This window comes from Rattus norvegicus, chromosome 13 (assembly GCF_036323735.1).
Source record: "Rattus norvegicus strain BN/NHsdMcwi chromosome 13, GRCr8, whole genome shotgun sequence".
Lineage (NCBI taxonomy): Eukaryota > Metazoa > Chordata > Mammalia > Rodentia > Muridae > Rattus > Rattus norvegicus.
The window spans coordinates 91571638-91598469 of record NC_086031.1 but is presented as its reverse complement, the minus strand read 5'-3'; the positions used below and the strand labels follow the sequence as shown (position 1 = coordinate 91598469).

The following is a 26832-nucleotide window of genomic DNA, read 5'->3' as shown; positions in this document are numbered from 1 at the left end:
GCAGAACTCCAAGGAGGCTTTCAGTCTGTTGGGTCAGGTGCTCTGCATGCCATAGAGCCCCTGGGAGGTCTTCAGACTATTGTGTCCATTGCCCAGTTGCCTGGGATGCCTTCAAGCTGTGATGTCCTGAGTGCAGTAGATCTCCTGGAGTGTCTCCAGTTGTGGTGTCAGATGCCCTGGGTGCAGTAGATCTCCTGGGAAGCCTCAGGATGTGGTATCAAATGTTTTGAGTACAGTGGTTCTTCTGGTATGCTTCAGGATATGATGTCAAATATTTCTGAGTGCAGCGGATCCTTTGGTATGTCTGATATAGCCTCTTCTAGGGAGTAGACTAGCTAGTAATGTGTCCCAGCAAAAAAAGACCAGGCAGAGGGGATTGATATTCAGTGGGTCGGGTTTTGTGGGGGACGGTGGGTCCCTGAGTTCAGTGGCCTCCAGCAGCAGCTGTGGGTTTTGGGAGGAGGGGTTCTCACCAAATGTGGAGTGCAGTGGATTCTCTGGTATGTCTCAAGATAGAGTCTTTTCCAGGGAGCAAACTAGCTAGCTGTCTGTCCTAGCAGAAAGGACCAGGTGGAACGAAGGCTCACTTTCATTCTGCTGCTTTCTTTGCTCCAAAGTAGTTTTTAATTAGTGTTCATTTTGTGGTCTATATTTTTGATGTCATAGTCCAAGATCACTGGTAAGACAGGTGTCATGAAGAGTTCACCTGTGTTTTCTCTTAGCTTTGTAGCTTTAGGTCTTTATTTCAAAGTATGTATGAGTGGTTTACAATGAGACTCACATTTCATTCTTTTTCATACATACTCATTTTTTCCAAAACCATTTGTTGAAGAAAGTCTCCTTTGCCTTTATGTAGTTGTATCCTGAGAAAGATGACCATGTATGCATGGTTTTATTATTTCTTCTATTTCTATTTCTGTCATTCTTTGTCTTTACTCTGATTCCATATAGTTGCAGTTATTGTAACTTTAGAATGTGTATGTATTTGTGTGTTCTTTGAACGTTTCATAAATGTATATGATGTATTTTGACTATAAGAACCCCACTCCCCATACCACTTTAAATCACCTTGGATCACCCTGTACCCTGTACCCTTCCCTGTGTTTTCTTCATTTAAAAAAAATGTAATTCATTGAGTCCAATTGGTACCAACAAAATGTGCATGGGTACATAGGGTTATCCTCCATAGCAGGAGCAACCCATCAGTGTCCATTCTCCTGAAGAAAACTTATTCTTTCCCCAGCAGCCTCATGGTCTCCTTCCAGTCCATGCTTCAGTGTGGACTGGCTTTTTCTTATAGAAGCAGTCATATTTGTTGGGGAGTTCATGAGTGCAACAGGCCTGTCAGGCCAAGTAGACACTGTTCTTTCTCCCCATCCTTCTCTACCTATAACTCTTTAACAATCTTTCTTCTCCCTCTTCCTCATTGTTTCATGAACATTGTAGGAAAGCGGTGTGTTTTAGATGTCCCATTGGTGGATAAGCCCTCCATCCACAGTTACTTACACTCTACATTTTGGCCAACACTGAATCTTCTGTATTAACTTCAATTCACTATATAAAAGAAGCTTCCCTTATTAAGGCTGCATTATAAAGTATAAACATGTGTTTAGAATATAGTTTAATAGTATGTCTATTTAGCAAAAGATTAATTGTACTTTTTCTCTTAAAGCTCATGAACCGCCTGGCCATAGATCCTTGGCCACGTTTACAGTAGCAGACATGAGTTTTCTCCTGTGGAGTGATCCTTAAACCAGACAGTATTTGTTTACTCTCATGACAGTCATGTTACTATTGCACCCATGGGAATAGCTCCTTAGGCTGATTATTGTAGCTCACAGAGTTCATGCTCTGTAAGACTGTTGATGACTTTTCTTCCCTAGTAGCCTGCTCTGTATCTGTTAGTACTGTGAATGAAAGCTAGCCTGCAGGGAGTAAGCTTCTAGGTCACTATTATCTTTGTCCTATCAGAAAGTTATGAAGAAATTATAATAAACATTCTTAAGCCATTACATTGTATCTAAATAGGTTTGAAATTGTTGAGTGTCTCATATAAAATGTCTAAGAATCATCTAAAACATATATACAGAGATTTAAGTCCCTGTAGTTAAAACTACAAAGACAAATAATGCTATGGAGTTAGATACATAGGGGCTCCAGACAGTAGAATTATTTTACAGTTTTAATTTCAATTAGTTCAATTTACTTAAGGCCAGAGGATTTTTAATAGCGAGGAATTGTAAAAAAGAAACAGTAAAAACAGGTAAAACTTTTGTAATTATGATTGCTAGTAATGATTTTAATCATAAGTTAGGACTCTCATTACTGAAAATTAGTGGCCTCCAAGATGAGATTATCCAACATGAAGTAGGCACAGACAGCACAGATAATAAAAACTGATGGTGAGAGAATGTAGGCTAAAGATTAGCCAATGAGGAGGTCTTACAGATATGTCATTGAACTCTCAAGGGATTTGAGAGAAAGAGGGAAAAATATAAATTAATGCTTCCTGAAATTTTTCTGAATTTTGACTAGTTGTGGCTATCTATAATCTCCATCTGCTGCAAATGGAAGTTTTTTTGATGAGGGAAGAGGTGAGAGCTCCACTTAGCTGTTATTTTAAGGATGACTGTTTAGAATGCAGTTAGAAGTTACAGTGCTTTAGGAAAGTAACAGAGTAGATCCCTGTGTGTAGGGCTCGTGTCCTCACCAGCCACAAGTGGTTTGCAGAGTTTACACTACCAGGCACAAATGTACTCCTACTGAATGAACGTTATGTCAAGTTGGTTGTCTTTGGTTACCCCTGTGGTATTAGTGCTGCTGTTTGACTTTTCAGAATATATTATTCTGGTTGTTACTGTGAATCATAGGCATTACAGCTAGGTAGGACTTTTGCTTACTTTCTTGCTTCGCAGCTCACATAGTTCCTTCTAGTTCTGTGAGAGCTAGATCTTGGGGAGTGGGCTTTGATGTCAGTTTGTGATTGATTCCCCCAAGTACTGTGTTAAGTGAGAGGTACCTTCAATATGGTTTTACCTTCCTCTCTTGGAAGGAGACAAAGGGCTACAGTGGTAGCCTATGTTATTTGGGTGTCACTTGGACTCTTCTACCAATACCTCAAAAGGAGTTTTCCTGTGTCTGGTGTTTAAGATTTTGTTGATAATCTATGGTTTTGGGGGGAGTATTGTTACTCCAAAGCAACTTCATTTAAATTGTGTGTGTGTGTGTGTGTGTGTGTGTGTGTGTGACAGACATGTTATATGCAATATTAAATGAGCATAAAATAATACAATTTTCATATAAGTGCTACTCCTGATTCTAGGCTTTTAGATCATTATCACTAGGGATGGTGGCAGAGAGGGCAGCTACCCAACAGACTACTTGCATTCATCTTAAAATATATAAAAGGTTAAAATATCTTACTGTCTTCTGTTAATGAGAAAGTAAACTCATTTTTATAGAGAAGAATGGACAGAAGCTATCCAAGCTGTAGCCGATCGACTGCAGAGGCAAGAAGAGGAGAGGATGAATTGTAGTCCAACGTCACAGATTGATAATATTGGAGAGGAAGAGATGGATGCATCTACAACCCATCATAAAAGAAAGGTAGGTAATAATGATGACTTGCCCTCCCAAGTACACTCTTGGTTTATCTAGGAAATATGCTGAAAGCCGTGTGTGAGAGACATACCAGCCAGTTTTCATAGTGTATGTATAGCCTTTGTGAACCTAAAGTACCTGTTGCTTACAGTGGCGTGATTGGGCAGCACTTCAGCCCGGGATGTTTATTGACTTAGGAATACTGGTGATTGATGTACTTTATAGATGAGAGTTTATCTAGTTGGTAACAGCATTTTAGAAACTTGGAAATCAACACTTTCCTCAAGGAGGAATGGCTCTGTGGTTTTGCCTTTGCTTTCAGCCTTAATGAAGGCTACCTGGGAAGCAAGATGTCTGGACTGTGAATAATGCCTTTTGAACATTGCTGCTCATGAGCCAGTGAAGAAGGAAGACGTAACCTTTTGTCCTCAGTGCTCTAAATTAATATATAAATTTATAGGAACTGTAAATAATATACATTGCTATAAAATTTTAAAATAACTTCTTTATGTAATATATAGTATTTAAAACTAGTCTAAGTGATTGAGTATTTGAAAATTCTCACATATAAGAAAGAATGGGCAGAATCATAGTAGATTAAAACATCATTTACATGTGTATGTTAAATATATATATGCTGTTCACTTTGTAAATCATATTCGGGTAAGGGGTAAAAACAAATGCCCAGCCCGGAAACCGGGAAAGGGAATAACACTCGAAATGTATATAAGAAATACTCAAGTTAATAAAAAAAAATGCCCAAAGTATTATCAATTATGTTTTGTGGGTTTTGTTTAATTAATCAATTTCTCGGTGCTGGAATTTGAATAAGGTGGTATGTAAATACCCCTATGCCACCAAATCTCACCACTTGGTGTTGGTATAGTGATCAGAATACCTTTCAAGTTAAATTGTCTGGGTTCACATCCTATTTTTTTAATTAATCATTTTATTCATTTAGATTTCAAATGATATCTCCCTTTCCAGTAACCCCTCCACAACTCACCCTCCCATCCCTCCTCTAGCCACTCCCACCTCACTGCCCTAGCATCTCCCTACACTGGGGCATCAAGCCTCCACGGGACCCATCAATGTCATATAAGGCCATCCTCTGCTACACATGCAGCTGGAGCTATGGATCCCTCCATGTGTACTCTTTGGTTGGTAGTTTAGTCTCTCGGAGCTCTGAGGGGTCTGGTTAGCTGATATTGTTCTTCCTATGGGGTTGCAATCCCCTTCAGTCCTTCCTCTAGCTCTTCCATTGGGCTCCCCAGGCTCAGTTTGATGGCTGGCTCTGAGTATCTATATTTGTATTGGTCAGGTGCTGGTAGAACCTCTCAGGGCACAGTCATACCAGGCTCCTGTCAGCAAGTGCTTCATGGCATCAACAATAGTGTCTGGGTTTGGTGTCTGCAGATGGGATGGTCTCTGGATGGCCTTTCCTTCTTTCTCTGCTCTATTTTTTGTCTCTGTCTTTCACTTGGACATGAACATTTCTGAATTAAAAATTTTGAGACATGTTCTCTTCCACATGCTATTCCACATGGTTTTAGTGAAATGATATAGTCAGAAGAATTAATTCACTATGTGAAGTTTTTTCTTTAGCTACAATATCATTTTATACTTGATGCCTGTGAACATTTTCTGCCTTTTTATTTTTAATTTTTCTGCACTTTATTTTATATGTAAAATATAGATAATTTGCTTACAAGCAAATGTGTGCAGTGGCCAGGGAGGTGAGTGACAAGAAGTGCTTCAGGTTCCCTACACCTGGAGCTACAGAATGTTGTGAGCACCGTGTGGGACTCAAACCAATGCTCCAGAAGAGTGGGAAGGTTACAGTGAGGTGCTGGGAAGAAGAAAGGGAGTGGGGGAAACTATGTACCTATAATCTTTGTAAAAATCTATTAAAAATGACAGCCAGATAGAAATTGAGAGAAAAGGGGTGGGTGTGAGAGACAGATTACTACTTACTAGGAATAAGACAGCCATTTTGGAGTCTGATAGGTTGATCCTTAACATCTGAGCATTTAAAGCTGTTAGTGGAATTAAATATGTCTAGTTATCTATTATTTGTATTTGTAACTGTTTTTTACATTTGGGCAACTACATGTCTTAATTTTAGTTGAATTAGTAAGTATACATAACTTCTCTTTTTGACATTTACTTTTCCCTTTGAACTACATTATGTTAAGATGTTAAAATTTAACATTTAGATAAAATTATCAAAATTATTGGCAAGGGATATTAAAATTTAATGTAGGCATTCATTTATAAAATGTTTTAAATTCTATAAGTATGTACATGAAGGGCAGTTATCTGTAATTTTATTGCAGTATCTTTGTCTGGTTTTAATATCAGACTGATTCTGGCCTTATAGTGTGAATTGAACAATGTTTCTCCCATTTCAGTTTTTAGGAAGACTATGTAGAATTTGTGCCGCTTACCATAAAATGTTGTGGACTTTTCCTTATTGTAAAACTGTACTGTAAATTCAGTTCTTAAATGGGGCTCTTCAGCTCACCTATCCCTTCCTCAGTGAGCCGCTATAGTTTGAGATTAGGGCATTTGCTCATTTCATCTTGGTGGCACTTACTGCCAGACAGCTTTTGTGCTCTTACATTCTCTTTAGTGCCCATAGATCATAGATCGCCTTGCTAAGTTTTATCTTTATGTCTGTCTTTCTGACCATCTACCTGGATATTTACAGTCTTTTACTCTTTTCTCCTATTTTTTAAAAAAATGTTTTCTTAGTTATGTTTTAAAATGATTGTGTTCTTAAATATCACTTTTTCTGAGGTAGCACTATTTAAATCAAGAGAACCTGAGAACTTAAATATTTTACTCAAAAAAAAATTCCTTGTCACTCAACTAATGGTATGACTGATGGAGAAATTCTAGGTTCAAAATAATATCTACAAACTCTGAAGACTACATAAATTATTTTTGGTATCACAGATTGCTGAAGAGACAGTTAATGGAAGTATTTTTTTTTTTCTTATTTGAAACTGGTCTAGAAATTGGTAGGAACAGTATCAAGTTTACGGTGCAAGTATAGTCAAGCAGAATAGCAATAAATTGTGTCACCTATTTCATCATGGCTTTCTAATTTATATTTTTCAGACAATGAATGATTTTGACTATTTGAAACTGCTAGGTAAAGGCACTTTTGGGAAGGTTATTTTGGTTCGAGAGAAGGCAAGTGGAAAATACTACGCTATGAAGATTCTGAAGAAAGAAGTCATTATCGCAAAGGTGACTGAGTATGAAACCCAGTGACTTAAACGTTCTGTAGTTCTGCATTCATTCTTGTGAGTGGCGGTATAGGGATTACATGAAGTCAGCAAAGAATTGATTATAAACTGTCAGTTTTAAGGTTTTTAGTATATAAATCATGGTGAAACTGTGTTGTTCTCTTGAGTTAATGTTTTCATTGTAGATTTAGAGGAACTTTTAAACTATACATTTGTGACCCACATCACTAATTGCATTGGTGTTGCTTTCACTATTTTTTCAAAGTGTGTATGTGCCAGATTTTCATTATCTCTTCATCAGTTGGGAGGATGTTAGGCTGTTTCCATTTCCAGGCTGTTCTGCATAGGGCTGACCTTCAGCATGACTGAGTAGTATCTGTGAGGGGACGATGGAGTCCTTTGTACCTGTGTCAAGAAGTGGTCTATATGGATCATGTGGTAGGTTAGTTAATTGTTAGCTTTCCAAAGTGGCTCCGTCAGTTAACAGTCCCCACCAACACTGAGTGTGGCTCCCCTTTCCTCATGTTCTAGCCAGCATTTGTTACCTGTTGGTTTTATAGTTTTGCTTTTGTTTTCTTGATCTTTGCCATTTTGATTGGGATTACATGAAAACTCAGTCTCAAAGTTGTTTTGACTTGTATTTCCCTAGTTGCTAGGTACCGAGAAAATATCTTGACATTTCTGAACTATCTTAGCTTCTTAGTCTTCCTTCGAGAATTCTTGTTTAGATCTCAGGTCCCTTTTTCTTTTGAATGGGTCATTTGTATTTGGATAGCTTCTTTTTTTATATTTGTATGTATTTTAGTTTTTAATCCTCTGTCAGATGTATATCTAGCAAAGATTCCAAGTTTGTGGGCCCCTTCTTAGCCTGGTTGATTGTTTCTTTATCTATGTAGAAGCTTTTCAATCTTAGGAACTCCCAGTTATCAATTGCTGGCTTTAGTTCCGGACACAGGGAGTTCTATTCAGGAAGTCCTTTCCTGTATCTGTATCAATATTTGCTTCTTTTCTTCTACCAGTTTCATTGTTTCAGGTTTCACATTTAATTTGTGAACCATTTGGAGATTGTTTTTGTACAATATGATAGGCTTGACTAATTGCAATCTTTTGCATGTAGACATCCAGCTTCTCCGCAATATTTGATGAAGAGTCATTATTTCCTAGAGCATCTTTGCCATCTTTGTCAAATTACGTTTGACATTATATGTATTCATGTGTTTGGTTTTTACATTATTTTTATTGGATAGTTTATGTATTTATATTTCAAATGTTATCCCCTTTCCCAGTTTCCCCCTCTTCCGTCTCCTCTCCCCCTCTATGGGGATGCTGCTACTCCCATCCACCTACTCCCCCCTCAGTGCCCTGCCCTTCCCCTACACTGGGCAAGTGAGCCTTCACAGGACCAAGGGTTTCCCTTCATTTGATGCCAGACAATGCCATCCTCTGCTACACATGTGGCTGGAGCCATGGATTGCTCCATGTGTTGTGCCTTGGATGGTGGTTTAGTCCCTGGGAGCTCTGAGTGGTCTGGTTGGTTGATATTTTTGTTCTTCCTGTGGGGTTGCAAACCCCTTCAGCTCCTTCATTCCTTTCTCTATAACTCCTCCATTGGGGACCCTGTTCTCAGTCCAATGGTTGGCTGCAAGCATCTTAATCTGTATCAGTAAGGCTCTGGCAGAGCCTCTCAGGAGACATCCATACCAGGCTCCTGTCAGCAAGCACTTCTTGGCATCAGCAATAGTGACTGGGTTTGGTAGCTGCCTATAGGATGGATCCCCAGGTGGGGCAGTCTCTGGATGACCTTTTCTTCAGTCCTTGCTCCTCTCTTTGTCCCTGTATTTCCTCCTGTGAGTATTTTGTTTCCCCTTCTAAGAAGGACTGATACATCTACATTTTGGTCTTCCTTCTTCTTGAGCTTCATACGGTCTGTGAATTGTATCTTGGGTAATCCGAGTTTTTGAGCTAATGTCCACTTATCAGTGAGTGCATACCATGTGTGTTCTTTTGTGACTGGGTTACCTCACTCAGGATGATATTTTCTTTTCTTTTTCTTGGATATTTTATGTATTCACATTTCAAATGTTATCTCCTTTACCAACCCTCTCCCATCCCCCCTTATCTTCTGCTTCTATGAGGATGCTCCCACTCCCACCCACCCACTCCCAGCTCAATGCCCTGGCATTCCCGTACACTGTGGAAATGAGCCTTTATAGGACTAAGGGCCTCTCCTCCTATTGATGCTGGACAATGCCATGCTCTGCTACACATGTGTTTGGGTTTTTAATCTTGTCACAATGTTCTATATGTTTATTTTTGTGTCAGCAGCATAATAGCTTTTAGATATTTTTTTCAGGCTGCTGTGAATGGGAGTGTATCCATGACCTCTTTCTCTGTGTTATTTGTTGTTGGTGTACAGAAAAGCAATTGTTTGGTACAAGTTGATTCTTTGTCCTTCTTTCTCCATTCTGAACTTGTTAATTATTTCTAGAAGTTTTTTGGTTGAATTTTTGGAATTTCTTATACGGTATGCTGTGTGCACGTAAGGATGATATATTTGACTTTATTTGACTTTTTCTTTTAATTTTGGATCTTTAATTTTCTCCTCTTGCCTAATTGCTCCAGCTAAATGCTTCATGTACAGAGTTAAGGAGTGAGTGGGGCAAGCATTTATCTCAGTGTCATTCCTTTCTTTAGTGGAGTGGCCTTAAGTTTGTCTCCATTTAGAACGTTATTGACTGTGGGTTTCTTATTTATAGCTCTTTTAGCCAGAGTTACTATTGCTGTGATGAAACATTATGCCCAAAAGCAGATTAGGGGGAAAAGCGGGGGTGGGGGGCGCATCATCGTCCAACCATGAAGGAAATCAGGACAGGAGCTCAAGCAGGACTGGAACCTGGAGTCAAGAGCTGACGTAGAGGCCATGGGGGAGTGCTGCTTATTGACTTTTTCCACATGACCCTCAGCCTGCTTTCTTTTAGACCCAACTACTCTATAGCCCAGGGGTGGCCCCTCACAGTGGACTGAGCCCTCCCTCCCAATCACTGATTAAGAAAATGCTCTACAGGCTTGCCTACAACCTGATCTTATGGAAGCATTTTCTAAGTCCTCACTGATGACTAACTGAGGTTGTTAGGTTGACACAAAAGTAAGTCAGGACAATAGCTTTTATGTTGAAGTATGTTACCTGTAGTCCTATTTTTTTTCTAGGACTTTTATTATGCAGGCACGTTGGATTTTATCAGAGATCTTTTCTGTATCTTTTGAGATAATTGTGTATGTGTTTTGTCTTTAAGTCCATTTATGAGGTTTATTAATTTTTTTTAATTGGTGTTTTTGAGACAAGGTTGCTCTGTGTTAGTATGGCTGTCCTAGAACTCACTTTGTAAGCCTTGAGCTCAGAGATCCACTTCACAGGTCCAGGGACTACCCATGTCTATTGTCTATGTTTATTGACGTGTGTAACCTACATCTCAAAGGCAACTTGGTAATAGTTGATAATCTTCTTGACGCTTAGGTTTGTATTTGGTTTGTAAGTATATTATTGAGCTCTTTTTTAATCTATTCATTAGGAATGTTGGTCTCTAGTTTTTAAAAATATTCCCTTATTTCATTAATTTCCTTGTTATCTCTTATAGTGTTTTCCTGTTCATTTCTGATTCTATTAATGTGGACTTCCCCCTCCCTCCCTCCCTCCCTCCCTCCCTCCCTCCCTCCCTTCCTTCCTTCCTTCCTTCCTTCCTTCCTTCATTCCTTCCAAATTATTGAGTTGTGTCACTAGGTCATTGTTTTCTGAGCTCTCACTTTTAATGTTGGCCCTTTGAGCTATCCATTTCTCTGACAGGGTTGCTTCCAATAAGTACTAGAGATGTTGTGTTGTATTTTCACTTTCATTTAGGTCCAGGAAATATTTTTTTCTTTCTTGTTTTTTTTCTTACTGGATTCTTTTATTATTCAGTAATTCGTTGTTTTATCTCTGAGTTTGTGCACGCACTGGATTTTGGTGTCAATTTTAAATTTTATTGCATAATGTCATATAACATGGAATTATTTCAATCTTTTGATTTTGTAAATATTTGTTTTGTATATCAGTGTATAGTCTATTTTAGAGAAGTTTTGTGTGCTGGTGAATAGAATGTATATTCTTTGATATTTGATAGATAGCTATTAAGTCCATTTGATGTATAATGTCATTTAAATCTGATGGGGTTTTCTGTTGTTGTACAGCTGACCTGTCTATTGTAGACAATTAGGTACCAAAATCACCACTATTAATGGGTTCATAATCTGGGTATTTAAATTCATTAGTACTTTTTTATATAAAATTGGGTAGATTAGAGCTTGATGCATATACATATATTTATGCATATATTTAGGGCAGTAATGCCTTCTTAGTTAACCGTTCTATTTATTACAACGAAGTGTCTTTCTTCTCTCTTCTGATTAAGTTCGAAGTAGATTTTGTCAGGTATTAGAATAGGGATGCCTCCTTAATTTCCTGGTTCTGTTTGGAGTTCTTTTGTCCATTCTTTTCCTCTAAGGCATACCTTAACTTTAAACCCAAGATGTGTTTCTTGTCGACAACAGATGGATTTCCTTTCATGATGCACTCAGTCAGCCTGTATAAATAACTGGATATGTGAGGTCATTGATACTTAATGTTACTATTGAAGGGTGTATGATTGGAGTCATCATATGTAGGTTTTGGTGTTGTTACTGTGTTCTCGTGGTGCCTTGTTTAGTAATTATTATGGTGGTGTCTGGTGGTGTGACCACAGGATCTTCAGTCTTGTGGTTATGCTTATTTCTCAGTTCTGTTCTAGACTTTTCTTCTTTTCTTTAGACTTTGTTTGTTGGATATACGTTTTTAGGTTGTTCATATTGTGGAAAGTTTTTGCTTCCCATTCAATCATGGCAGATATTTTTGCCGGGTATATTATTTTAGGTTTGCTGTCATAGTCTTAGGACTTGGAATGTATTGTTCCAGGATCTTTTGGCTTTCAAAGTTGCCACTGGAAAATCAGATGTTACTCCAATAGAATTTTCTTTGTATGTGATTTTCCCCCCTCTCTTGCAACTTTTAATTCACTTTCTTTGTTTGCTAAAATACTTAGAATTTTAGCTATGATGTGCTGTAGGAATTCTCTTTTCTGGTCTTGTCTATTTGTTCTTCTGTGTCTGTCTTGTGTTTTTATTAATAACTTTTCTTAGTTTCAGGAAATGTTTGTTATAAATCTAGTCTGTATCATTTATCTGGGATTCTTTGCTCTTATCACTATAATTAGAAGGTTTAGTCTTTTCATGGCATCCCACATTTCCTGTGTGCCCCTTTTCTATGTTTTTCAAATTATTTTTATTCTTTGTATATCAGCTCCAATTTCTCTACTTCATCTTTGAAGCCTGATAGGTTTATCTTCTACTTGATCTAGTCTATGCATACAGTTTTCCTTTGAATTTTCTAGTTGGATTACTGGGTTTTTCTAGTCCATCTTCATTCTAACTTGAGTACTCTTTGATGTTTCTTTTTATTGAATTTCATTTTAAAAGTCTGGATTGTTTTCCTCATTTCTACCAGCCTTCTATTCGTGTTTCCCTGGGCATGCATTTATTATCTTTAAGATCTTCTTCTTTAAATTCATTGAGCTACTTCTTTGTGTCTTTTGTAAGTTCCTTAAAATACTTAAGTTTGTGACTGTTCTTTTAAACTCTGTGTCCTCTAGGTTCCTCTAGGTAATCCTCATTGGCATACACATAATCTTCCCCCCCTCTCCAAGTAGGTAAAAAAAATCTTGAGAGAGATATTAAGGAATAATGAGAGGGGGGAGGGAGGGAAGGAGGAGGAGAAGGAGAAGGAGAAAAGAGAAAGAAGAGAAGAGAAGAGAAGAGAAGAGAAGAGAAGAGAAGAGAAGAGAAGAGAAGAGAAATATTACAAATTGGGATCTAGTTCCTTACCAATCTTTCAGGATGGAGCTGCAGGGCCATGATCTAAGAGCTTTGAAAGTGTGCTGTGTCTTCCTCAGAAGCAAGCAGGCAAGTAGAGCTAGGTTGCTAACACATGGCTTGTGGAAATGGTGAGCAAGTAAACAGTGATCCTTGGAAGTTCCTGTGCTTTAATTAAACTGTGTGAGTTCTGCCCTCCTGCTCCTCTGTCCATACTTAATCCATCTTCTCCTTCAGTCTCACTGACTGCTCTCCTGGTAAGGAGGAGTAAATGCTTTCAGACACAATGACTGTGACAGAGTTAGTCTCTAGAGACTTATTTATTGTCAATATACAGAAAATCATGTGAATAGAACAGATCTGGTTATGTAGGTATTGAGCTATTTGAAGATAGGAGGCAGCCTTGTGAAATAGAAAGGACCACTATTTTCGGAGCTAGATATGGATTATACTCTGTTTCATCTGTGCTTGAGAAATTATATTCTGTGACGTTCAGTTTACTAATACAAGTCATAATCATAAACCCGAGTGTCACCTTTGGGTCTTTGTTAAGAGTGTAAACATGTTTTCCTAGTTTGTTTTTACTTAACATGCTATTTTCTTTGCTTCTATTTCTCTCTCACTCAAACAAAAAAACATAACTGTCATAAAACAGTGAGCAAAGTAAGGAAGAATTTTAGACCATATATCTTGGAGGATGAGTGATAAAATTGGAGAGAATGATTGCACCCCATGCCCTCAGGAAATAGTCTCCCTCTGAAGCTTCTTTCCCTGAAAGAAATCTGACTTAAAGACTCCTTATTTAGTATTTCAGGATGGTTGACTATATGGGAATCTGAATTTCAAGGGAAATTTTATAAGAATATTACTCTTCTAAATCTTAGTACTTCTAAAATTCTTCATTTGTAATCATCAATAGCAAATGAACTTTTAAATAAGCATTGCATTGTTTTAGCCACAAAATTTTCTCACTGTTAATTTTTAACTTCTTGTTTTGACATGTTGCTTTTAACTGTAATTAAAAATTATTGGCATCTGTGTTTATTTCTTAGCTTATGTACCATATCTTCATAGAAAAATTAATTAGTATGTGGAGTATAATACCATTCAATTTGCATTAATGGGAAATTTTCTGACCTTAAATATAAATTATGATAGAAAGTACATTTAAGATTGATCTATCTTATTACCTCTTAATTATGTATTCATAACAAAGAATTTTCTTTTACCTCTATATGTCTTTGCTTGGCTGTGTACATGTGGTTAAGTAGATTAAAGAATTTAGAGGGGGAAAAGTCACAAAATTTCAAAAAATTTGCAAACTTAGGTAGAAAAATATTATGTGGAATATAGCTGTTTTACCAAAACAGAATGAAATATCCCCCATTTTTCTAAAGTACCAGATTATAATTTTCCAATATTAAGTTGGTTTTCTGTTCACTGCTGTTTTATTCTTTCTCTAGTGTACAGACTCAGAAGGCTTAGCACACTAGCCCACAGCAGGTAAATGTCAGCCCTCTGTAACATCTCTCTCGCTGCATAGAAAGAGGGATTTCTTTTCATAGTTGAGGCATGTAACTTTTAGAACATTTCAGTTCATTTTAAATCTAAAATACCTCAAACCACCCCCATTAGTCAATGCCATCTTGTTTCTACTTTGGGGTAAGCCCTTTGAGGGTTCTTTGTCTCTTACTATTCTTGGCAGTGGAGCACTAGTAAACTGAACAGTGTAGGTCCCGTCATGTGATCCACCATTCCCTGCAGTTCCCATTGAACCACACACTGCCAAGCTTACATTTTTCAGTAGTATTGGTTTTTCCTTTTCTATCTTATTTATAATAGCATATAAACCCCTCCCTTGCTAATAAGTATATTACTTATTAAGTTGGTTATTTATTTATATTCTTCACTAGCCTGTAAAATCTGTGAACAAAGAAATCTTTTTTGTTGTGGGGCTGGGGATTTAGCTCAGTGGTAGAGCGCTTACCTAGGAAGCGCAAGGCCCTGGGTTCGGTCCCCAGCTCCGAAAAAAAAAAAAAAAAAAAAAAACCAAAAAAAAAAAAAAGAAATCTTTTTGTTAAAAAACAGTCTTATACCTTATTATCATTAGCATATTTCTTTTTTGAAAAAATTCATTTATATTCCAGCCGTTGCACCCTTTTTACAGTCATGCCCCTCCCACTCTTCCTCATCCTACTCATCTGCCCCCTTGCCTATGAGAATACCCTCCCACCACCACCAGGGCTCTCTCTTCCCTTGGGTCTCAAGTCTCTAAAGGATTAGGCACATCTTCTCCCACTGAGGCCAGACCAGGCAGTCCTCTGCTTTATATGTGCCAGGGGTCTCAGACCAACCCATGTGTGCTGCCTGGTCAGTAGCTTAGTCTCTGAGAACTCCCTCTGGTCTGGGTTAGTTGATACTGTTGGTCTTCCTATGAGGTCACCCTCCCCTCCAACTTCTTCAATCCTTCCCCTAATTCAACCACAAGGGTCCCAGACCTCAGTCCAATGGTTGAATGTAGATATCTGCATTTGTCTTAATCAGCTGCTGGTAGAGCCTCTCAGAGGACAGCCATGCTAGGCTCCTGTCTTCAGTGTCTTCTCCATTTTTGTCACTGCAGTTCTTTTAGACAAGAACAGTTCCAGATCAGAAATTTTGACTGTGGGTCGGTAACCCTGTCCTTCCTCTTAAGGCCCTGTGAACCTACGGGAGGTGGACCCTTAGAGTTCCCTCTTCCCATTGTTGGGCTTTTTGGTCACCCCCATTGAGTTCTGAGAATCTCTCACCTCCTGGATCTCTGGTACTTTCTAGAGGGTCCACCACTCTCCCACCCTAAGGCCACATATTTCCATTTATTCTCCTGGCCCTCTGGGTTTTTCTTCTGCCCTCCCTCCCCCCATCATACTTGACTATGGTTACCCTGTTCCTCTCCCTCTCCCACCCAGATCCCTCACACCCTCTGTCTCTTGCGATTATTTTTTCCACCTTCTAAGTAGAATTGAAACATCCTTTCTTAGACACTTCTGCTTGTTAAATTTCATAGGGTCTGTGGGTTGTATCCTAGGTACTCTGTGCTTTTTGGCTAATACCACTTATCAGTGGGTACAAACCATACCTTTCATTTTGGGTCTGGGTTACCTCATTCAGGATGATAAATTTTAGATTCTTCTTGTATCTGTTGAGTCTTGTTTTGTGTACAATTTTATGGTCAATTTTGGAGAAAGTTCCACGAGGTGCCGAGAACGTGTATTCTCTTGTTTGAGGGTGAAATATTCAGTAGATAGCTGTTAAATCCATTTGGTTCTGTGCTTCTGTTTAATTTGTTTAATTGTTGTTCCAATGACCTATCCATTGGTGAGAGTGGGGTGCTGAAGTCTTCCACTTTTAATGTTGTGAGATTCGATGTGTGTTATGAGATTTAGTAGACTTTTTTTTGGGGGGGTTGGGATTTTTTTGGATCTTTTCTTTGATGAATATGAAGTGTCTTTCCACATCTTTTTTGATAACTTTTAGTTAAAAGTCTATCTTATTGGATATTAGAATGGCAATTGCCACTTGTTTCTTGAGACCATTTGCTTGGGAATCTTTTTTCCAACCCTTTACTCTGAGGTAAACTGAGTAGTCACTGAATGATGTTTCTTGTATGCAGCAAAATGCTGGATACTGTTTACATATCTAGTCTGTTAGCCTGTGTCATCTTATTGGGGGAGTTAAGTCCATTGATGTTGAGAATTATTAAAGACAGATGATTGTTCATTCCTTTTATTTTTATTTTTTATTAACTTGAGTATTTCTTATATACATTTCAAGTGTTATTCCCTTTCCCGGTTTCCGGACAAACATCCCCCTCCCCCCTCCCCTTCCTTATGGGTGTTCCCCTCCCAACCCTCCCCCCATTGCCGCCCTCCCCCCATAGTCTAGTTCACTGGGGGTTCAGTCTTAGCAGGACCCAGGGCTTCCCCTTCCACTGGTGCTCTTACTAGGATATTCATTGCTACCTATGGGGTCAGAGTCCAGGGTCAGTCCATGTATAGTCTTTAGGTAGTGGCTTAGTCCCTGGAAGCTCTGGTTGCTTGACATTGTTGTACTTTTGGGGTCTCGAGCCCCTTCAAGCTCTTCCAGTTCTTTCTCTGATTCCTTCAACGGGGGACCTATTCTCAGTTCAGTGGTTTACTGCTGGCATTCGCCTCTGTATTTGCTGTATTCTGGCTGTGTCTCTCAGGAGCGATCTACATCTGGCTCCTGTCGGTCTGCACTTCTTTGCTTCATCCATCTTGTCTAATTGGGTGGCTGTATATGTATGGGCCACATGTGGGGCAGGCTCTGAATGGGTGTTCCTTCAGTCTCTGTTTTAATCTTTGCCTCTCCCTTCCCTGCCAAGGGTATTCTTTTTCCTCATTTAAAGAAGGAGTGAAGCATTCACATTTTGATCATCCGTCTTGAGTTTCGTTTGTTCTAGGGATCTAGGGTAATTCAAGCATTTGGGCTAATAGCCACTTATCAATGAGTGCATACCATGTATGTCTTTCTGTGATTGGGTTAGCTCACTCAGGATGATATTTTCCAGTTCCAACCATTTGCCTACGAATTTCATAAACTCGTTGTTTTTGATAGCTGAGTAATATTCCATTGTGTAGATGTACCACATTTTCTGTATCCATTCCTCTGTTGAAGGGGATCTGGGTTCTTTCCAGTTTCTGGCTATTATAAATAAGGCTGCGATGAACATAGTGGAGCATGTGTCTCTTTTATATGTTGAGGCATCTTTTGGGTATATGCCCAAGAGAGGTATAGCTGGATCCTCAGGCAGTTCAATGTCCAATTTTCTGAGGAACCTCCAGACTGATTTCCAGAATGGTTTTACCAGTCTGCAATCCCACCAACAATGGAGGAGTGTTCCTCTTTCTCCACATCCTCGCCAGCATCTGCTGTCACCTGAGTTTTTGATCTTAGCCATTCTCACTGGTGTGAGGTGAAATCTCAGGGTTGTTTTGATTTGGATTTCCCTTATGACTAAAGATGTTGAACATTTCTTTAGGTGTTTCTCAGCCATTCGGCATTCCTCAGCTGTGAATTCTTTGTTTAGCTCTGAACCCCATTTTTTAATAGGGTTATTTGTTTCCCTGCGGTCTAACTTCTTGAGTTCTTTGTATATTTTGGATATAAGGCCTCTATCTGTTGTAGGATTGGTAAAGATCTTTTCCCAATCTGTTGGTTGCCGTTTTGTCCTAACCACAGTGTCCTTTGCCTTACAGAAGCTTTGCAGTTTTATGAGATCCCATTTGTCGATTCTTGATCTTAGAGCATAAGCCATTGGTGTTTTGTTCAGGAAATTTTTTCCAGTGCCCATGTGTTCCAGATGCTTCCCTAGTTTTTCTTCTATTAGTTTGAGTGTGTCTGGTTTGATGTGGAGGTCCTTGATCCACTTGGACTTAAGCGCTTTGTACAGGGTGATAAGGATGGATCGATCTGCATTCTTCTACATGTTGCCCTCCAGTTGAACCAGCACCATTTGCTGAAAATGCTATCTTTTTTCCATTGGATGGTTTTGGCTCCTTTGTCAAAAATCAAGTGCCCATAGGTGTGTGGGTTCATTTCTGGGTCTTCAATTCTATTCCATTGGTCTATCTGTCTGTCTCTGTACCAATTTCATGCAGTTTTTATCACTATTGCTCTGTAATACTGCTTGAGTTCAGGGATAGTGATTCCCCCTGAAGTCCTTTTATTGTTGAGGATAGCTTTAGGTATCCTGGGTTTTTTGTTATTCCAGATGAATTTGCAAATTGTTCTGTCTAACTCTTTGAAGAATTGGATTGGTATTTTGATGGGGATTGTATTGAATCTGTAGATTGCTTTTGGTAAAATGGCCATTTTTACTATATTAATCCTGCCAATCCATGAGCATGGGAGATCTTTCCATCTTCTGAGGTCTTCTTCAATTTCTTTCCTCAGTGTCTTGAAGTTCTTATTGTACAGATCTTTTACTTGCTTGGTTAAAGTCACACCGAGGTACTTTATATTATTTGGGTCTATTATGAAGGGTGTCGTTTCCCTAATTTCTTTCTCGGCTTGTTTCTCTTTTGTATAGAGGAAGGCAACTGATTTATTTGAGTTAATTTTATACCCAGCCACTTTGCTGAAGTTGTTTATCAGCTTTAGTAGTACTCTGGTGGAACTTTTGGGATCACTTAAATATACTATCATGTCGTCTGCAAATAGTGATATTTTGACTTCTTCTTTTCCGATCTGTATCCCCTTGATCTCCTTTTGTTGTCTGATTGCTCTGCCTAGAACTTCAAGAACTATATTGAATAATTAGGGAGAGAGTGGGCAGCCTTGTCTAGTCCCTGATTTTAGTGGGATTGCTTCAAGTTTCTCTCCATTTAGTTTAATGTTAGCAACTGGTTTGCTGTATATGGCTTTTACTATGTTTAGGTATGGGCCTTGAATTCCTATTCTTTCCAGGACTTCTATCATGAAGGGGTGTTGAATTTTGTCAAATGCTTTCTCAGCATCTAATGAAATGATCATGTGGTTCTGTTCTTTCAGTTTGTTTATATAATGGATCACGTTGATGGTTTTCCGTATATTAAACCATCCCTGCATGCCTGGGATGAAGCCTACTTGATCATGGTGGATGATTGTTTTGATGTGCTCTTGAATTCGGTTTGCCAGAATTTTATTGAGTATTTTTGCGTCGATATTCATAAGGGAAATTGGTCTGAAGTTCTCTTTGTTGTGTCTTTGTGTGGTTTAGGTATAAGAGTAATTGTGGCTTCATAGAAGGAATTCGGTAGGGCTCCATCTGTTTCAATTTTGTGGAATAGTTTGGATAATATTGGTATGAGGTCTTCTATGATGGTTTGATATAATTCTGCACTAAACCCGTCTGGACATGGGCTCTTTTTGGTTGGGAGACCTTTAATGACTGCTTCTATTTCCTTAGGAGTTATGGGGTTGTTTAACTGGTTTATCTGTTCCTGATTTAACTTCGATACCTGGTATCTGTCTAGGAAATTGTCCATTTCCTGAAGATTTTCAAGTTTTGTTGAATATAGGTTTTTATAGTAAGATCTGATGATTTTTTGAATTTCCTCTGAATCTGTAGTTATGTCTCCCTTTTCATTTCTGATTTTGTTAATTTGGACACACTCTCTGTGTCCTCTCGTTAGTCTGGCTAAGGGTTCATCTATCTTGTTGATTTTCTCAAAGAACCAAGTTTTGGTTCTGTTGATTCTTTCTATGGTCCTTTTTGTTTCTACTTGGTTGATTTCAGCTCTGAGTTTGATTATTTCCTGCCTTCTACTCCTCCTGGGTGTATTTGCTTCTTTTTGTTCTAGAGCTTTTAGGTGTGCTGTCAAGCTGCTGGCATATGCTCTTTCCTGTTTCTTTCTGCAGGCACTCAGCACTATGAGTTTTCCTCTTAGCACAGCTTTCATTGTGTCCCATAAGTTTGGGTATGTTGTACCTTCATTTTCATTAAATTCTAAAAAGTTTTTAATTTCTTTCTTTATTTCTTCCTTGACCAGGTTATCATTGAGTAGAGCATTGTTCAATTTCCACGTATATGTGGGCATTCTTCCCTTATTGTTATTGAAGACCAGTGTTAGGCTGTGGTGGTCCGATAGCACGCATGGGATTATTTCTATCTTTCTGTACCTGTTGAGGCCCGTTTTTTGACCAATTATATGGTCAATTTTGGAGAAAGTACCATGAGGAGCTGAGAAGAAGGTATATCCTTTTGCTTTAGGATAGAATGTTCTATAAATATCCGTTAAGTCCATTTGGCTCATGACTTCTCTTAGTCTGTCTACATCTCTGTTTAATTTCTGTTTCCATGATCTGTCCATTGATGAGAGTGGGGTGTTGAAATCTCCCACTATTATTGTGTGAGGTGCAATGTGTGTTTTGAGCTTTAGTAAGGTTTCTTTTACGTATGTAGGTGCCCTTGTATTTGGGGCATAGATATTTAGGATTGAGACTTCATCTTGGTGGATTTTTCCTTTGATGAATATGAAGTGTCCTTCCTTATCTTTTTTGATGACTTTTAGTTGAAAATTGATTTTATTTGATATTAGAATGGCTACTCCAGCTTGCTTCTTCTGACCATTTGCTTGGAAAGTTGTTTTCCAGCCTTTCACTCTGAGGTAGTGTCTGTCTTTGTCTCTGAGGTGTGTTTTCTGTAGGCAGCAGAATGCAGGGTCCTCGTTGCGTATGCAGTTTGTTAATCTATGTCTTTTTATTGGGGAGTTGAGGGCATTGATATTGAGAGATATTAAGGAATAGTGATTATTGCTTCCCGTTATATTTATATTTGGAAGTGAGGTTATGTTTGTGTGCTTTCATTCTCTTTGTTTTGTTGCCAAGACGATTAGTTTCTTTCTTCTTCTAGGGTATAGCTTGCCTCCTTATGTTGGGCTTTACCATTTATTATCCTTTGTAGTGCTGGATTTGTAGAAAGATATTGTATAAATTTGGTTTTGTCATGGAATATCTTGGTTTCTCCATCAATGTTAATTGAGAGTTTTGCTGGGTACAGTAACCTGGGCTGGCATTTGTGTTCTCTTAGGGTCTGTATGACATCAGTCCAGGATCTTCTGGCCTTCATAGTTTCTGGCGAGAAGTCTGGTGTGATTCTGATAGGTCTGCCTTTATATGTTACTTGACCTTTTTCCCCTACTGCTTTTAATATTCTTTCTTTATTTTGTGCGTTTGGTGTTTTGACAATTATGTGACGGGAGGTGTTTCTTTTCTGGTCCAATCTATTTGGAGTTCTGTAGGCTTCTTGTATGTCTATGGGTATCTCTTTTTTTAGGTTAGGGAAGTTTTCTTCTATGATTTTGTTGAAGATATTTACTGGTCCTTTGAGCTGGGAGTCTTCACTCTTTTCTATACCTATTATCCTTAGGTTTGATCTTCTCATTGAGTCCTGGATTTCCTGTATGTTTTGGACCAGTAGCTTTTTCCGCTTTACATTATCTTTGACAGTTGAGTCAATGATTTCTATGGAATCTTCTGCTCCTGAGATTCTCTCTTCCATCTCTTGTGTTCTGTTGGTGAAGCTTGTATCTACAGCTCCTTGTCTCTTCTTTTGGTTTTCTATATCCAGGGTTGTTTCCATGTGTTCTTTCTTGATTGCTTCTATTTCCATTTTTAATTCCTTCAACTGTTTGATTGTGTTTTCCTGGAATTCTTTCAGGGATTTTTGTGTCTCCTCTCTATGGGCTTCTACTTATTTATTTATGTTTTCCTGGAATTCTTTCAGGGATTTTTGTGTCTTCTCTCTATGGGCTTCTACTTGTTTATTCATGTTTTCCTGGAATTCTTTTAGGCATTTTTGCGATTCCTCTCTGTAGGCTTCTACTTGTTCTCTAAGGGAGTTCTTCACGTCTTTCTTGAAGTCCTCCAGCATCATGATCAAAAATGATTTTGAAACTAGATCTTGCTTTTCTGGTGTGTTTGGATATTCCATGTTTGTTTTGATGGGAGAATTGGGCTCCGATGGTGCCATGTAGTCTTGGTTTCTGTTGCTTGGTTTCCTGCGCTTGCCTCTCGCCATCAGATTATCTCTAGTGTTACTTTGTTCTGCTATTTCTGACAGTGGCTAGACTGTCCTATAAGCCTGTGTGTCAGGAGTGCTGTAGACCTGTTTTCCTCTCTTTCAGTCAGTTATGGGGACAGAGTGTTCTGCTTTCGGGTGTGTAGTTTTTCCTCTCTACAGGTCTTCAGCTGTTCCGGTGGGCCTGTGTCTTGAGTTCACCAGGCAGCTTTCTTGCAGCAGAAAAGTTGGTCTTACCTGTGGTCCCGAGGCTCAAGTTCGCTCGTGGGGTGCTGCCCACGGGCTCTCTGCAGCGGCAGCAACCAGGAAGACCTGTGCCGCCCCTTCCGGGAGCTTCAGTGCACCAGGGTTCCAGATGGTCTTTGGCTTTTTCGTCTGGCGTCCGAGATGTGTGTGCAGAGAGCAGTCTCTTCTGGTTTCCCAGGCTTGTCTGCCTCTCTGAAGTTTTAGCTCTTCCTCCCACGGGATTTGGGTGCAGAGAAATGTTTATCCGGTCTGTTTCCTTCAGGTTCCGGTGGTGTCTCAGGCAGGGGTCCTGCTGCTCCTGGGTCCTCCCACACGGGAGCCCAGAGGCCTTATACAGTTTCCTCTTGGGCCAGGGATGTGGGCAGGGGTGAGCAGTGTTGGTGGTCTCTTCCGCTCTGCAGCCTCAGGAGTGCCCACCTGACCAGGCGGTTGGGTCTCTCTCTCTCACGGGGCCTGGGAGCAGAGAGCTGCTGCGGTCCGGGATCCGCCCCTTTTATTTTTTTATATTGGAGGTGGTATATTGTGTGTGTGTGTGTTTGTGTATGTGTGTGTGTGTGTGTGTGTGTGTGTGTGTGTGTGTGTGTGAGTGATTTTCTAAGATTGGTTTTTTTTTTTTTTACTTAAAATGTTTCATTTCTTATGTTTTCTTGGGTTCAGTTACTCTCCTTGTGTTAGAGTTTTCCTTCCAGTATCTTTTGTAGGGCTGGATTACTACAAAGATACTGGTTACGGTTTTTTTGTTTTTTTTTCCCATGGAATATCTTGGTTTCTCCATTGATGGTGATTGAGAGTTTTGCTGGGCATAGTAGCCTTGGCTGGCATTTGTGTTCTCTTAGGGTCTATTCTGGGTTTTAGAGTCTCTATTGAGAAGTCTGATATAGTTCTGATAGGTCTGCCGTTATGTCACTTAGCCCTTTTCCTTACAGCTTTTAATATTCTTTCTTTGCTTTTTGCATTTAGTGTTTTGATTATTACGAGATGGGAGGATTTTCTTTTTTGATCCAACTATTTGGTGTTTTGGCTTCTTATATATTTATGGCCATCTCTTCCTTTAGGTTAGGGAACTTTTCTTCTATGACTTTGTTGGAGATGTTTCTGGACTTTTGAACTGGGAATCTTCACCCTCTTTTATTCCTATTTTTCTTGGTTCGATCTTTTCCTTGTGTCCTGAATTTTCTGAATATTTTTTGTGTTAGGAGCTTTTTATACTTTGTATTTTCTCTGACTGATATATCAATATCTTCTATGGTATTTTCTATGGCTGAGATTTTCTCTATATCTTACTCTGATGGTGATGCTTACATCTGTAACTCCTGATCTCTTTCTTAGGTTTTCCATTTCCAGGGTTGCCTCCATTTGTGTTTTCTTTATTGTTTATATACAGTTTTAGGTCTTGGGCCATTTTGTTCAATTCCTTCACCTGCTTCATTGAATTTTACTGTATTTCTTCTTTAAGGGCTTGTAACTCTGATTGCCCATGTTTTACTTGTATTTCTTTAAGGGAGTTTATATATAGCCATCCTTTTTTTTTATCTTTATTAACTTGAGTATTTCTTACTTACATTTTGATTGTTATTCCCATTCCCAGTTTCTGGGCCAACATCCCCCTAGCCCCCCCCCTCCTCTTCAATATGGGCTTCCCCTCCCCATCCTCCCTCCATTACCACCCTCCCCACAACAATCACATTCACTGGGGGTTCAGTTGTGGCAGGACCAAGGGCTTCCCCTTACACTGGTGCTCTAACTAGGCTATTCATTGCTACCTATGAGGTCAGAGTCCAGGGTCAGTCCATGTATAGACTTTGGGTAGTGGCTTAGTCCCTGGAAGCTCTGGTTGCTTGGCATTGTTGTTCATATGGGGTCTCGAGCCCCTTCAAGCTCTTCCAGTTCTTTCTCTGATTCCTTCAACGGGGGACCTATTCTCAGTTCAGTGGTTTACTGCTGGCATTCGCCTCTGCATTTGCTGTATCCTGGCTGTGTCTTCAGGAGAGGTCTACATCCAGTTCCTGTCAGCCTGCACTTCTTTGCTTCATCCATCTTATCTAGTTTGGTGGATGTATATGTATCGGCCACATGTGGGGCAGGCTCTGAATGGGTGTTCCTTCTGCCTCTGTTCTAATCTTTGCCTCCCTATTCCCTGCCAAGGGTATTCTTGTTCCCCTTTTAAAGAAGGAGTGAAGCATTCACATTTTTGGTCATCCTTCTTGAGTTTCATGTGTTCTGTGCATCTAGCGTAATTCAAGCATTTGGGCTAACAGCCACTTATCAGTGAGTGTATATCATGTGTGTTTTTCTGTGATTGGGTTACCTCACTCAGGATGATATTTTCTTGTTCCATCCATTTGCCTATGAATTTCATGAAGTCATTGTTTTTCATAGCTAAGTAATATCCCATTGTGTAGATGTACCACATTTTCTGTATCCATTCCTCTGTTGATGGGCATCTGAGTTCTTTCCAGCTTCTGGCTATATTATAAATAAGGCTGATATGAACATAGTGGAGCATGTGTCTTTCTTATATGTTGGGGCATCTTTTGGGTATTTGCCCAAGAGAAGTATAGCTGGGTCCTCAGGTAGTGCAATGTCAATTTTCTGAGGAACCTCTAGACTGATTTCCAGAATGGTTGTACCAGTCTGCAATTCCACCAACAATTAGAAGAGGGTCCCTTTTTCTCCATATCCTCGCCAGCATTTGCTGTCACCTGAATTTTTGATCTTAGCCATTCTGACTGGTGTGAGGTGGAATCTCAGGGTTCTTTTGATTTCCATTTCCCTTATGACTAAAGATGTTGAACATTTCTTTAGGCGTTTCTCAGCCATTTGGCATTCCTCAGCTGTGAATTCTTTGTTTAGCTCTGAACCCCATTTTTAATAGGATTATTTGACTCCCTGCCGTCTAACTTCTTGAGTTCTTTGTATATTTTGGATATAAGCCCTCTATCTGTTGTAGGATTGGTAAAGATCTTTTCCAAATCTGTTGGTTGCCATTTTGTCCTAACAATAGTGTCCTTTGCCTTACAGAAGATTTGCAGTTTTATAAGATCCCATTTGTCGATTCTTGATCTTAGAGCATAAGCCATTGGTGTTTTGTTAAGGAAATTTTCTCCAGTGCCCATGTGTTTGAGATGCTTCCCCACTTTTTCTTCTATTAGTTTGAATGTATCTGGTTTGATGTGGAGGTCCTTGATCCACTTGGACTTAAGCTTTGTACAGGGCGATAAGCATGGATCGATCTGCATTCTTCTACATGCTGACCTCCAGTTGAACCAGCACCATTTGCTGAAAATGCTATCTTTTTTCCATTGGATGGTTTTGGCTCCTTTCTCAAAAATCAAGTGTCCATAGGTATGTGGGTTCATTTCTGGGTCTTCAATTCTATTCCACTGGTTTCTCTGTCTGTCTCTGTATCAGTACCATGCAGTTTTTATCACTATTGCTTTGTAATACTGCTTGAGTTTAGGGATAGTGATTCCCCCAGAAATCCGTTTATTGTTGAGGATAGTTTTAGCTATCCTGGGTTTTTTTGTTATTCCAGATGAATTTGCAAATTGTTCTGTCTAACTCCTTGAAGAATTGGATTGGTATTTTGATGGGGATTGCATTGAATCTGTAGATCGCTTTTGGTAAAATGGCCATTTTTACTATGTTAATCCTGCCAATCCATGAGCATGGGAGATCTTTCTATCTTCTGAGGTCTTCACTTTCTTTCTTCAGAGGCTTGAAGTTCTTATCATACAGATCTTTTACTTGCTTGGTTAAAATCACACCGAGGTAGGACCATAGAAAGAATCAACAGAACCAAAAGTTGGTTCTTTGAGAAAGTCAACAAGATAGATAAACCCTTAGCCAGAATAACGACAGGACACAGAGAGTGTGTCCAAATTAACAAAATCAGAAATGAAAAGGGAGACATAACTACAGAATCAGAGGAAATTAAAAAAAAATCAGATCCTACTACAAAAGCCTACATTCAACAAAACTTGAAAATCTGCAAGAAATGGACAATTTCCTAGACAGATAGCAGGTACCAAAGTTAAATCAGGAACAGATAAACCATTTAAACAACCACATAACTCCTAACAAAATAGAAGCAGTCATTAAAGGTCTCCCAACCAAAAAGAGCCCAGGTCCAGACGGGTTCAGTGCAGAATTCTATCAGACCTTCATATTAGACCTCATACCAATACTATCCAAACTATTCCACAAAATTGAAACCGATGGAGCACTACTGAATTC

The 26832-nt window shown here is 39.1% G+C and overlaps 1 protein-coding gene across 15 annotated transcripts in view; it reads left to right on the top strand.

The window, feature by feature from the left end:
• Positions 1-26832, top strand: part of Akt3 (AKT serine/threonine kinase 3) — a 282222-nt gene that overhangs the window by 159591 nt on the left and 95799 nt on the right. For all 15 annotated transcript variants that reach the window (XM_039090632.2, XM_039090633.2, XM_039090628.2 and 12 more), the window contains 2 exons: positions 3462-3606; positions 6724-6855. In XM_039090632.2, coding sequence (XP_038946560.1) covers positions 3462-3606; positions 6724-6855 — 277 coding nt within the window. The remainder of the gene's footprint in view (positions 1-3461; positions 3607-6723; positions 6856-26832) is intronic.